Source organism: Oncorhynchus clarkii, unplaced genomic scaffold (assembly GCF_045791955.1).
Source record: "Oncorhynchus clarkii lewisi isolate Uvic-CL-2024 unplaced genomic scaffold, UVic_Ocla_1.0 unplaced_contig_8311_pilon_pilon, whole genome shotgun sequence".
Taxonomy (NCBI): Eukaryota; Metazoa; Chordata; class Actinopteri; order Salmoniformes; family Salmonidae; genus Oncorhynchus; species Oncorhynchus clarkii.
In genome coordinates this window covers 19,987-34,100 of record NW_027258042.1, presented here as the reverse complement: position 1 = coordinate 34,100, position 14,114 = coordinate 19,987, and the positions used below count along the sequence as shown (strand labels likewise).

The following is a 14,114-nucleotide window of genomic DNA, read 5'->3' as shown; positions in this document are numbered from 1 at the left end:
GTCTGTTCTATAGAGAACAGTAATACCTACTGGTCATGTCTATAACACCAGTCTGTTCTATAGAGGACAGTAATACCTACTGGTCATGTCTATAACACCAGTCTGTTCTATAGAGGACAGTAATACCTACTGGTCATGTCTATAACACCAGTCTGTTCTATATAGGACAGTAATACCTACTGGTCATGTCTATAACACCAGTCTGTTCTATAGAGGACAGTAATACCTACTGGTCATGTCTATAACATCAGTATGTTCTATAGAGGACAGTAATACCTACTGGTCATGTCTATAACACCAGTCTGTTCTATAGAGGACAGTAATACCTACTGGTCATGTCTATAACACCAGTCTGTTCTATAGAGGACAGTAATACCTACTGGTCATGTCTATAACACCAGTCTGTTCTATAGAGGACAGTAATACCTACTGGTCATGTCTATAACACCAGTCTGTTCTATAGATGACAGTAATACCTACTGGTCATGTCTATAACACCAGTCTGTTCTATAGAGGACAGTAATACCTACTGGTCATGTCTATAACACCAGTCTGTTCTATAGAGGACAGTAATACCTACTGGTCATGTCTATAACACCAGTCTGTTCTATAGAGGACAGTAATACCTACTGGTCATGTCTATAACACCAGTCTGTTCTATAGAGGGCAGTAATACCTACTGGTCATGTCTATAACACCAGTCTGTTCTATAGAGGACAGTAATACCTACTGACCATGTCTATAACACCAGTCTGTTCCTGGTCATGTCTATAACACCAGTCTGTTCCTGGTCATGTCTATAACACCAGTCTGTTCTATAGAGGACAGTAATACCTACTGGTCATGTCTATAACACCAGTCTGTTCCTGGTCATGTCTATAACACCAGTCTGTTCTATAGAGGACAGTAATATCTACTGGTCATGTCTATAACACCAGTCTGTTCCTGGTCATGTCTATAACACCAGTCTGTTCTATAGACAGATGTTCCCTGTCTGTTCTATAGACAGATGTTCCCTGTCTGTTCTGGATGTACCAGGTATATGAATATGTTCTTGTCATCTTCACTCTCTCTTCCAGAGATGCCATCATCACCAGTTCCATCAACTCCCTGACCAGCTTCTTCTCCGGCTTCGTCATCTTCTCCTTCCTGGGTTACATGTCCCATAAACACAGCGTGCCATTGGACAAGGTGGCCACAGACGGTCAGTATTCGTAATGTTTTGGACAAGGTGGCCACAGACGGTCAGTATTCTTAGTGTCCTGGACAAGGTGGCCACAGATGGTCAGTATTCGTAATGTTCTGGACAAGGTGGCCACATACGGTCAGTATTCTTAGTGTTCTGGACAAGGTGACCACAGACGGTCAGTATTCTTAGTGTTCTGGACAAGGTGGCCACAGACGGTCAGTATTCTTAGTGTTCTGGACAAGGTGACCACAGACGGTCAGTATTCTTAGTGTTCTGGACAAGGTGGCCACAGACGGTCAGTATTCTTAGTGTTCTGGACAAGGTGACCACAGACGGTCAGTATTCTTAGTGTTCTGGACAAGGTGGCCACAGACGGTCAGTATTCTTAGTGTTCTGGACAAGGTGGCCACAGATGGTCAGTATTCGTAATGTTCTGGACAAGGTGACCACAGACAGTCAGTATTCTTAGTGTTCTGGACAAGGTGACCACAGACAGTCAGTGTTCTTAGTGTTCTGGACAAGGTGGCCACAGATGGTCAGTATTCGTAATGTTCTGGACAAGGTGACCACAGACAGTCAGTATTCTTAGTGTTCTGGACAAGGTGACCACAGATGGTCAGTATTCTTAGTGTTCTGGACAAGGTGGCCACAGATGGTCAGTAGTCTTAGTGTTCTGGACAAGGTGACCACAGACAGTCAGTGTTCTTAGTGTTCTGGACAAGGTGACCACAGACGGTCAGTATTCTTAGTGTTCTGGACAAGGTGACCACAGACGGTCAGTGTTCTTAGTGTTCTGGACAAGGTGACCACAGACAGTCAGTGTTCTTAGTGTTCTGGACAAGGTGGCCACAGATGGTCAGTATTCGTAATGTTCTGGACAAGGTGACCACAGACAGTCAGTGTTCTTAGTGTTCTGGACAAGGTGACCACAGACAGTCAGTGTTCTTAGTGTTCTGGACAAGGTGACCACAGATGGTCAGTATTCTTAGTGTTCTGGACAAGGTGACCACAGACGGTCAGTATTCTTAGTGTTCTGGACAAGGTGGCCACAGACAGTCAGTGTTCTTAGTGTTCTGGACAAGGTGACCACAGACAGTCAGTATTCTTAGTGTTCTGGACAAGGTGACCACAGACGGTCAGTATTCTTAGTGTTCTGGACAAGGTGACCACAGACGGTCAGTATTCTTAGTGTTCTGGACAAGGTGACCACAGACAGTCAGTGTTCTTAGTGTTCTGGACAAGGTGGCCACAGATGGTCAGTATTCGTAATGTTCTGGACAAGGTGACCACAGACAGTCAGTGTTCTTAGTGTTCTGGACAAGGTGACCACAGACAGTCAGTGTTCTTAGTGTTCTGGACAAGGTGACCACAGATGGTCAGTATTCTTAGTGTTCTGGACAAGGTGACCACAGACGGTCAGTATTCTTAGTGTTCTGGACAAGGTGGCCACAGACAGTCAGTGTTCTTAGTGTTCTGGACAAGGTGACCACAGACGGTCAGTATTCTTAGTGTTCTGGACAAGGTGACCACAGACAGTCAGTGTTCTTAGTGTTCTGGACAAGGTGACCACAGACAGTCAGTATTCTTAGTGTTCTGGACAAGGTGACCACAGACAGTCAGTGTTCTTAGTGTTCTGGACAAGGTGACCACAGACAGTCAGTATTCTTAGTGTTCTGGACAAGGTGACCACAGACAGTCAGTATTCTTAGTGTTCTGGACAAGGTGACCACAGATGGTCAGTATTCGTAATGCTTCGCACTCTTTTGTCAGATAACGTTGGAGACCTGAAATGATTGTTTTGTTCTTTATAAAAAATAGTTAGATGTATTGACATTTCCAATAGATTTTTCAGCCAATCATTATTTGTGTGATGGGATCTCTAAATTGATGTCATGTCCACTTGCCTTTATGACGTGCAATATTAAATGTGGTTTATCTATCAAAATGTTTAGCAAAAAAACGTGCTCTGGTCTTGTTGTCAGGGCTGATTGGAAATCTATATGTGTTTATCAGCACAAATCAATCATGTGGTCTACATTGTCACCGCTGTTGATTAAACAAATGTTGGATTTGCTGCGTTCTTCAGACAAGTCTCCCATCACAAAATAGATGTCTGATTAACACGAGATCATTCATCTGTGTTGTTGTGTCCCATACAGGTCCTGGTCTGGTGTTCATCATCTACCCAGAGGCCATTGCAACATTACCAGGGTCATCAGTGTGGGCCGTCATCTTCTTCATCATGCTGCTGACTCTGGGCATCGACAGTGCTGTGAGTACACCGCTCATCATTATAGAACAAACTATGATATGATCAACCTCCAGTTTCTGAGGTGGCAACATGCTATAGGCTAGTGGTGACAAACCCTACTCCTGGGAAGCTAATAGGTGTGCAGGCTTTTGGTCCGACCCAGCAGGATCAGGGCTGGCTAATCCTGCTATAGGTAAAGTGCACGGACCAATTTCAGCTAAATTATGGTGTTCTGTGTTCTGTGTTCTGTGTTCTGTGTTCTCTGTTCTGTGCTCTGTGCTCTGTGTTCTGTGTTCTGTGTTCTCTGTTCTGTGTTCTGTGCTCTGTGTTCTGTGTTCTGTGCTCTGTCTCTGGTCTCTAGATGGGAGGGATGGAGTCAGTGATCACAGGATTGATGGATGAGTTCAAGTTTCTCCATAAACACCGGGAACTCTTCACCCTCTTCATCGTCGTGTCCACCTTCCTCATCTCACTGTTCTGTGTCACTAATGTAAGTGGACGAAAAAGATGTGTGTGTAAAGTTATTCCTCAAGCATCTAAGGAATTTGCATGAATGACACATGGCTAATATAAGAGAAATCAAATGGAATCTTTCCTCTCCTCTCCTCTCTTCTACCCTCTCCTCTCCTCTCCTCTCCTCTCCTCTCCTCTCCTCTCCTCTCCTCTCCTCTCCTCTCCCCTACCCACCTCTCCTCTCCTCTCCTCTCCTCTCCTCTCCTCTCCTCTCCTCTCCTCTCCTCTCCTCTCCTCTCCTCTCATCTCTTCTACCCTCTCCTCTCCTCTCCTCTCCTCTCCTCTCCTCTCCTCTCCTCTCCTCTCCTCTCCTCTCCTCTCCTCTCCTCTCTTCTACCCTCTCCTCTCCTCTCCTCTCCTCTCCTCTCCTCTCCTCTCCTCTCCTCTCCTCTCTTCTACCCTCTCCTCTCCTCTCCTCTCCTCTCCTCTCCTCTCCTCTCCTCTCCTCTCCTCTCTTCTACCCTACCCTACCCTACCCTCTCCTCTCCTCTCCTCTCCTCTCCTCTCCTCTCCTCTCCTCTCCTCTCCTCTCTTCTACCCTCTCCTCTCCTCTCCTCTCCTCTCCTCTCCTCTCTTCTACCCTCTCCTCTCCTCTCCTCTCCTCTACCCTCTCCTCTCCTCTCCTCTCCTCTCCTCTCCTCTCCTCTCCTCTCCTCTCTTCTACCCTCTCCTCTCCTCTCCTCTCCTCTCTTCTACCCTCTCCTCTCCTCTCCTCTCCTCTCCTCTCCTCTCCTCTCCTCTCTCCTCCTCTCCTCTCCTCTCCTCTCCTCTCCTCTCCTCTCCTCTCCTCTCCTCTCCTCTCCTCTCCTCTCCTCTCCTGTCTTCTCCTCCCTCTCCTCTCCTCTCCTCTCCTCTCCTCTCCTCTCCTCTCCTCTCCTCTCCTCTCCTCTCCTCTCCTCTCCTCTCCTCTCCTCTCCCCTCCTCTCCTCTCCTCTCCTCTCTCCTCTCCTCTCCTCTCCTCTCCTCTCCTCTCCACTCCCCTCCTCTCCTCTCCTCTCCTCTCCTCTCCTCTCCTCTCCAGGGTGGTATCTATGTCTTCACTCTGCTGGACCATTTTGCTGCTGGGACATCCATTCTCTTTGGAGTGCTTATTGAGGCCATCGGCATCGCCTGGTTCTACGGTGAGGAGGGGAGAGGAGGTGGGGGGAGGATGGGAGAGGAGGAGGGGAGGAGCAGGAGGAGGGGGTGAGGAGTGAGGAGGGAGGAGGAGGGAGGGAGGAGGTGAGGAGTGAGGAGGGAGGAGGAGGAGGGAGGAGGAGGAGGAGGTGAGAAGGGAGAAGGAGGGAGGGAGGAGGTGAGGATTGAGGAGTGAGGAGTGAGGAGTGAGGAGGGAGGGAGGAGGAGGAGGTGAGGAGTGAGGAGTGAGGAGGGAGGAAGAGGTGAGGAGGGGAGACTCTTAGCTCTTCATGGCCATCCAAGCTGATGTCCTATTAGGCCATTGATAGGGTCTGATGGGATATCAGTCTGGATCTTCCTCTGCTGTGACACCATGCAACACTACCTCATTAGCTGTCAGAGGACCGGGAGGTAAAACGCCTGTCTCTGGTGTGTTTCTGCCACTCAGAGTGTATGGTCCATATTACTATTTAGAGTTTAGGTGTTTGGAGTGGACAGAGACACATTACATACAAACAATAGTGTATTGATATTGAATATCTGAGGTCAACATCCCAGTCTGTGGTGTAAAGATTGATGGGTTTTTTTTGGGGGGGGGGCGGGGTCTGTTGTGGTTCTGATGATACTTGGATGTCAGAAATATAAGCTAGGCCCGATGGAAGATTCCCTTGTGCCGTGTCTTTCAATTCTAACTTAAAGGGATAGTACACCCAAAATGACAAAACGACACATTGGTTTCCTAACCCCGTAAAACAGTCTACGGACGAGGTATGACAGCAATCCATACTTTGGTTTTTATTTCCCCTGGCACTGTTTCCGCGCGCTAACGCTTTAGCATCTGTGTCACAAGTCCCATTCAAGTCGTGGCTACCGATAGTAGCATTTCTCTAGCATCCTTTTCAAATCAGCCCAAAGTATCTCAAAGTGATTGTGGAGGCCCAACAAAGTCCCTTATAAGATAGTTTTCCATCCAATTGACGCCAGATTTTCATGCGAATATTTTAAAAAATCGGCATAATACGCATTAAAAAAAAATGCTAATTTTGCCGCCAGAGGTGTGTTTACATTACATTGACTTGTTGCAGATAGACGGCTGTGTGTGATGATGCAGTGCACATTAAATTAACTTCTGATGTTCAATTCCCATGTACTGAAACAAAAAATGGATTCCCATCACATTTTCAACCTTACTGACGATTTTGTCACAACAAATGTGACGTTATATGGTATGTGTGTCGGGCGGGGCAGGGATGTGTGTGTGTGTGTGTGTGTGTGTGTGTGTGTGTGCCCACTCTGGTCTTGACACGTGTGCTCTAGTCAACAGTGCAGGTAGAGGTATCTCCTTCAGAGATAATCTAGTCAACAGTTCAGGTAGGCTACCTTCAGAGATAATCTAGTCAACAGTGCAGGTAGGCTACCTTCAGAGATAATCTAGTCAACAGTGCAGGTAGAGGTATCTCCTTCAGAGATAATCTAGCCAACAGTGCAGGTAGGCTACCTTCAGAGATAATCTAGTCAACAGTGCAGGTAGGCTACCTTCAGAGATAATCTAGTCAACAGTGCAGGTAGGCTACCTTCAGAGATAATCTACTCAACAGTGCAGGTAGGCTACCTTCAGAGATAATCTAGTCAACAGTGCAGGTAGGCTACCTTCAGAGATAATCTAGTCAACAGTGCAGGTAGAGGTATCTCCTTCAGAGATAATCTAGCCAACAGTGCAGGTAGGCTACCTTCAGAGATAATCTACCCAACAGTGCAGGTAGGCTACCTTCAGAGATAATCTAGTCAACAGTGCAGGTAGGCTACCTTCAGAGATAATCTAGTCAACAGTGCAGGTGGGCTACCTTCAGAGATACTCTACTCAACAGTGCAGGTAGGCTACCTTCAGAGATAATCTAGTCAACAGTGCGGGTAGAGGTATCTCCTTCAGAGATAATTAATGGATAAGAGATAGATTTGTATTTGTCAAACGGCAGCCAAGCCTCAATCATCACCAGAATAAGACCCTCAGTGTTTATCGAAAAGGCTCATTAAAAGCTCATCACCGTATTTTTGTCTTTCCTTTACACTTTCTTGTGTGACACTACAGTACGACAAGCAACTTGCTTTGCTCAGACAACATTGAAGTTATCTGAAAGCCCACAGGCATTTTACAGCAACGTCTCCAGAGTGAATTCAGGTTAAAAAAAAGAACGTCTCCAAAGCTCACTTCTGGTTTAGACTGCTAGTCTGATCTACTATACTGCTGGTCAGGGGGTCCAGACAGTGCTGTGTGTGTGTGTGTGTGTGTGTGTGTGTGTGTGTGTGTGTGTGTGTGTGTGTGTGTGTGTGTGTGTGTGTGTGTGTGTGTGTGTGTGTGTGTGTGTGTGTGTGTGCGTGTGCATTCATGTGTATGTCTAACCAACCTTGTGGCTCGGGGGTCAGTGTGGTCAGCTTGCTGCCCTGCCGTGGTGGCCTCAGCCTGGGAGGGCAGACTACTTTAGCCCCAGGCTTCTCCGGGCCTTTTCCCTGGCTCCATCTCTACTGACAGGTGGCTGTGGCACCCTGTGCCCTCCACAGGAACAGCTGCCTGCTCTCCATAGGCTCCAGTCACATTGGGATTATGCCTGGGCTTTGAGAAGTGCCTCCCAGGCAAGGAACAAAGAGAGAAGGTTGAGTGAGGAGAAGCCTAGATGAGGAAAGGAACTGGATGCTGGTGATATTAAACATGCTACCAGAATGTTAATATCCTTGTATTTCCAATGGACTGTCGTTTCCCCAGAACGAGAGAACACAAAGACAACTATTGCTAATCCTCAAGGCTTCCTGTCTGCTGTGGTAGAAACCTCCCCTTTCCCTCTCTTTGCTCTGTGAATGACAACTCAAGGGTTTTGATCAGGTTAAGGGTTCAATTCGAATTGAAGGTAGTCAATTCAGAAAGTGATTTGATTTTAAACTTCAAAAATGAAAAGAAAACCTTTTAAAAATAAATAGCTTTTACTTTTAAGTCTATTGACAATCGATGGTCTTTAAATTTTTTTAAAAGAAATTACTTCCTGAATTGACAGCTTTCAATTTGAATTGACCCCAACCCTGGTTATAATGATGAACCGTCACACGTTTTTCACTGCTACAGTTTGAACTCTTCCCTTCAGGAGTGGATCGGTTCAGTGACGACATCGAGGAGATGATCGGACAGAGACCAGGCCTGTACTGGAGACTGTGCTGGAAGTTTGTCAGCCCGTGCTTCCTCCTGGTGAGTTCATAAAGAGAGAAACACCTGGGTCAAACATGTCAAGTATTTTTTAGTTTACCTGGTGCAAAATGGAACCAGGTGAATAGTCCACATGCAGCTCTCAGTCATGCACACCAAGCTCCATGCAGCTCTCAGTCATGCACACCAAGCTCCATGCAGCTCTCAGTCATGCACACCAAGCTCCATGCAGCTCTCAGTCATGCACACCAAGGTCCATGCAGCTCTCAGTCATGCACACCAAGGTCCATGCAGCTCTCAGTCATGCACACCAAGGTCCATGCAGCTCTCAGTCATGCACACCAAGGTCCATGCAGCTCTCAGTCATGCACACCAAGGTCCATGCAGCTCTCAGTCATGCACACCAAGGTCCATGCAGCTCTCAGTCATGCACACCAAGGTCCATGCAGCTCTCAGTCATGCACACCAAGGTCCATGCAGCTCTCAGTCATGCACACCAAGGTCCATGCAGCTCTCAGTCATGCACACCAAGGTCCATGCAGCTCTCAGTCATGCACACCAAGGTCCATGCAGCTCTCAGTCATGCACGCCAAGGTCCATGCAGCTCTCAGTCATGCACACCAAGGTCCATGCAGCTCTCAGTCATGCACGCCAAGGTCCATGCAGCTCTCAGTCATGCACACCAAGGTCCATGCAGCTCTCAGTCATGCACACCAAGGTCCATGCAGCTCTCAGTCATGCACACCAAGGTCCATGCAGCTCTCAGTCATGCACACCAAGGTCCATGCAGCTCTCAGTCATGCACACCAAGGTCCATGCAGCTCTCAGTCATGCACACCAAGGTCCATGCAGCTCTCAGTCATGCACACCAAGGTCCATGCAGCTCTCAGTCATGCACACCAAGGTCCATGCAGCTCTCAGTCATGCACACCAAGGTCCATGCAGCTCTCAGTCATGCACACCAAGGTCCATGCAGCTCTCAGTCATGCACACCAAGGTCCATGCAGCTCTCAGTCATGCACACCAAGGTCCATGCAGCTCTCAGTCACGCACACCAAGGTCCATGCAGCTCTCAAGTCATGCACACCAAGGTCCATGCAGCTCTCAGTCACGCACACCAAGGTCCATGCAGCTCTCAGTCATGCACACCAAGGTCCATGCAGCTCTCAGTCATGCACACCAAGGTTTGCTAGCTTCAGTAGAGGCTAGTCCATAAGTGTCCTTATGACAGCTCTCAGTCATGCACACCAAGGTCTAGGCACTAACTACAGTTTGCTAGCTTCAGTAGAGGCTAGTCCATAAGTGTCCTTATGACAGCTCTCAGTCATGCACACCAAGGTCTAGGCACTAACTACAGTTTGTTAGCTTCAGTAGAGGCTAGTCCATAAGTGTCCTTATGACAGCTCTCAGTCATGCACACCAAGGTCTAGACATTAACTACAGTTTGCTAGCTTCAGTAGAGGCTAGTCCATAAGTGTCCTTATGACAGCTCTCAGTCATGCACACCAAGGTCTAGGCACTAACTACAGTTTGCTAGCTTCAGTAGAGGCTAGTCCATACGTGTCCTTATGACTTGAAACAGGAAAGTGTCCTAACCCCAAAACCCTCTGTTTCTCCAGTTCATGGTGGTGGTGAGCTTCGCGACCTTTAACCCTCCTAACTACGGGACGTACACGTTTCCCATATGGGCCAACATGATTGGCTGGTGCTTGGCTATATCCTCCATGACCATGGTGCCTCTCTATGCCATCTACAAGATGTGCACCTTACCTGGAAAGTTCTGTGATGTAAGTTTATATAAGTCTGGTTTATATAAGTCTGGTTTATATAAGTCTGGTTTATACAAGTGGGAAGTCTGGTTTATATAAGTCTGGTTTATACAAGTGGGAAGTCTGGTTTATATAAGTCTGGTTTATATAAGTGGGAAGTCTGGTTTATATAAGTCTGGTTTATATAAGTCTGGTTTATACAAGTGGGAAGTCTGGTTTATATAAGTCTGGTTTATATAAGTCTGGTTTATATAAGTCTGGTTTATATAAGTCTGGTTTATACAAGTGGGAAGTCTGGTTTATATAAGTCTGGTTTATACAAGTGGGAAGTCTGGTTTATATAAGTCTGGTTTATATAAGTCTGGTTGATATAAGTCTGGTTTATACAAGTGGGAAGTCTGGTTTATATAAGTCTGGTTTATATAAGTCTGGTTTATATAAGTCTGGTTGATATAAGTCTGGTTTATACAAGTGGGAAGTCTGGTTTGTATAAGTCTGGTTTATATAAGTCTGGTTTGTATAAGTCTGGTTTATATAAGTCTGGTTTATATACGTGGGAAGTCTGGTTTGTATAAGTCTGGTTTATATAAGTCTGGTTTATATAAGTCTGGTTTATATACGTGGGAAGTCTGGTTTGTATAAGTCTGGTTTATATAAGTCTGGTTTATATAAGTCTGGTTTATATAAGTCTGGTTTATATAAGTCTGGTTTATATACGTGGGAAGTCTGGTTTGTATAAGTCTGGTTTGTATAAGTCTGGTTTGTATAAGTCTGGTTTATATAAGTCTGGTTTATATAAGTGGTTTATATAAGTCTGGTTTATATAAGTCTGGTTTATATACGTGGGAAGTCTGGTTTGTATTGATATATGCTGCTATGGTGATTTAGCAGACACCTTTAGCCAAAGTGATGCCCACTTTCATCAACATCAATGCACAGAAATGTCAACACTGACAGTGACACATATATATTTGGTATGTGAGCAATATGGTTGGTGAGCTATAACATCACCAGCAAATATGAATATCCAGCTTGGTAATGCACAATGATTTGTATAATGAAGACAAGTTAGTTTCTTTGGTAAGTGATTCCCGTCCTGTCTTCCTGTAGAGACTGGCCTACGCCATAACGCCTGAGCACGAACACCACCTGGTGGATAACGGAGAAGTTAGGAGGTTTACGGTAAGCTGCTCTTCACTGTTTACTTGACGTTACTTAACCTCCCCTTCTTACCTTACCTTACCTTACCCTACCTTACCTTACCCCACCTTACCCTACCCTACCTTACCTTACCCTACCTTACCCTACCTTACCTTACCCTACCTTACCCTACCTTACCTTACCCTACCTTACCTTACCCCACCTTACCCCACCTTACCCTACCCTACCTTACCTTACCTTACCTTACCCTACCTTACCTTACCTTACCTTACCCTACCTTACCTTACCTTACCTTACCTTACCCTACCCTATCTTACCTTACCTTACCTTACCTTACCTTACCTTACCTTACCCTACCTTATCTTACCCTACCTTACCTTACCTTACCCTACCTTACCCTACCTTACCTTACCCTACCTTACCTTACCTTATCTTACCTTACCATTCCTTATCTTACCTTACTTTACCTTACCTTACCTTACCTTACCTTACCCTACCTTACCTTACCTTACCCTACCTTACCTTACCTTACCTTACCCTACCTTACCTTACCTTACCTTACCTTACCCTACCTTACCTTACCCTACCTTACCTTACCTTATCTTACCTTACCATTCCTTATCTTACCTTACTTTACCTTACCTTACCTTACCCTACCTTACCTTACCTTATCTTACCTTACTTTACCTTACCTTACCTTACCCTACCTTACTCTACCCTACCTTACCCCACCTTACCCTACCTTACCTTACCTTACCTTACCTTACCATTCCTTATCTTACCTTACTCTACCTTACCTTACCTTACCTTACCTTACCTTACCTTACCTTACCCCACCTTACCCTACCTTACCTTACCTTACCTTACCTTACCATTCCTTATCTTACCTTACTCTACCTTACCTTACCCTACCTTACCTTACCTTACCTTACCTTACCCTACCTTACCTTACCTTACCTTACCTTATCTTACCTTACCATTCCTTATCTTACCTTACCTTACCTTACCTTACCTTATCTTACTCTACCTTACCTTACCTTACCTTACCTTACCTTACCTTACCTTACCTTACCTTATCTTACCTTACCTTACCATACCTTACCTTATCTTACCTTACCATTCCGTATCTTACCTTACCTTACCATTCCTTATCTTACCTTACCTTACCTTACCTTACCTTATCTTACTCTACCTTACCTTACCTTACCTTACCCTACCTTACCTTACCTTACCTTACCTTACCTTATCTTACCTTACCATTCCGTATCTTACCTTACCTTACCATACCTTACCTTACCCTACCCTACCTTACCCTACCTTACCTTACCCCACCTTACCCTACCTTACCTTACCTTACTCTACCTTAGTGTATTTATTGTCCTTTACCATTGGTTTCCACAGCTCCAACACTGGATGGTGATCTGAGCCCAGGAAGAAGACAGAGGTCCGTTCACATGGAGGATGGATGGATAGAGAGAGGGAGGGAGGGATGGATAGAGTGAGTGATGGAGGGATGGATAGAGTGAGGGATGGATGGAGGGATGGATGGATAGAGAGAGGGAAGGATGGATGGATGGATGGATAGAGAGAGTGATGGAGGGATAGAGTGAGGGATGGATGGAGGGATAGAGTGAGGGATGGATGGCTAGAAGGAGGCACAGCAGACATGTGAAGAGAGTTTATCCCGTAACAAGAGGAGAGAGAAGTGTTTGAAATGCCAACCAAGCTGTCAAATCGTAGTGGTCTTTAATTTCCTCAATGGACGTGTGGTTGTGTGCTGTGATCTAGATCAGGATGTTGGTGATGTTCGGTCAAAATATCAATCTTAAACAATGACTGTTATGATTATGGATAATACACCAATATATTCATGTTTATTTTGTGAGCGGAAAAAAAATCTGAGCATTTGGTTTAGTGTAAAATCCTGATGAAAAAATATTATATGATTATCTGTTGTAGAGGTAACTAAGAGAAATAGTATTTATTACAGAAACAACATAGCCAATAACAAAAGGACATTACTGTATTTAACTGTATCTGAAAGTGTACATGTTTTAAGTTAAGTTTGTGACAACATATACCCGTTACATAGTAAACTAGCTTTTTATATTTTGCCAACAGTTTCCTTTTGACACTTCAAAAATGTGTTGTCTGTTACTTCTCTTCTGAAAATGTTTTCAAATGTACCGAGGGGGGGTCCAAAACGATTGACACCCTTGATAAAGATGAGAAAAAATAAATATTAAATAAATGATTTAAATACTGAGCTATAGTGTATGCTAATTTTTTTTCTTTCATTATTTTATGCTAATACAATTGCTCAGAGAAAGATAATTTTGTTTAAACTTTTTCCTCAAAGGTGGGTTCAAAATAATTGACACACATGTCTTGGTTCTGGGTAAAGTTCATGATGCCGTTGACCTTATTAACAAGGATCCCAGGACGAATGGAGGCTAAACAGCCCCATGACATCACAGATCCACCACCATGTTTTACAGTGGGTAAAGAGCTCTATTTTCATGTCAACCAACAAATGTAAACACCTGTAATTTGATACATGACACTGGCACATGGACTGGAACCGGTGCTTTAGTCAGATGACATAAATATCAGATGAAATAAATATCTCTGGCCACGTACACCAGTGGTGGGCGTGGCGTTGAAGCAGAGAATGCACAAGCAGAGAAGAACCCCGTACCTACTGTGAAATATTGTGCTGGATCTTTGATGCTATGGGACTAAATTGCTTCCACTGGTCCTGGGATCCTTGTTAAGGTCAACAGCATCATGATCTTTACCCAGAACCAAGACATTTTATCCAAAAACCCTGGTTGTCTCTGTTAGTAGGCTGAAACTTGGTCACAAGTAGATCTTCCAGCAAGACAATAACGCCAAGCACACGTCAAAATCCACAAAGAAATG

General features: G+C 45.1%; 1 protein-coding gene across 1 annotated transcript in view; it reads left to right on the top strand.

The window, feature by feature from the left end:
* Positions 1-12,682, top strand: part of LOC139394619 (sodium-dependent dopamine transporter-like) — a 32,038-nt gene extending 19,356 nt beyond the window's left edge. The window contains exons 8-15 of the mRNA XM_071142719.1: positions 1,080-1,204; positions 3,349-3,461; positions 3,802-3,930; positions 4,975-5,074; positions 8,204-8,304; positions 9,882-10,049; positions 11,142-11,213; positions 12,594-12,682. Of these exons, the coding sequence (XP_070998820.1) occupies positions 1,080-1,204; positions 3,349-3,461; positions 3,802-3,930; positions 4,975-5,074; positions 8,204-8,304; positions 9,882-10,049; positions 11,142-11,213; positions 12,594-12,617 (832 nt within the window). The 3' untranslated portion in view covers positions 12,618-12,682. The remainder of the gene's footprint in view (positions 1-1,079; positions 1,205-3,348; positions 3,462-3,801; positions 3,931-4,974; positions 5,075-8,203; positions 8,305-9,881; positions 10,050-11,141; positions 11,214-12,593) is intronic.
* The last annotated feature ends 1,432 nt before the right edge of the window (positions 12,683-14,114 follow it).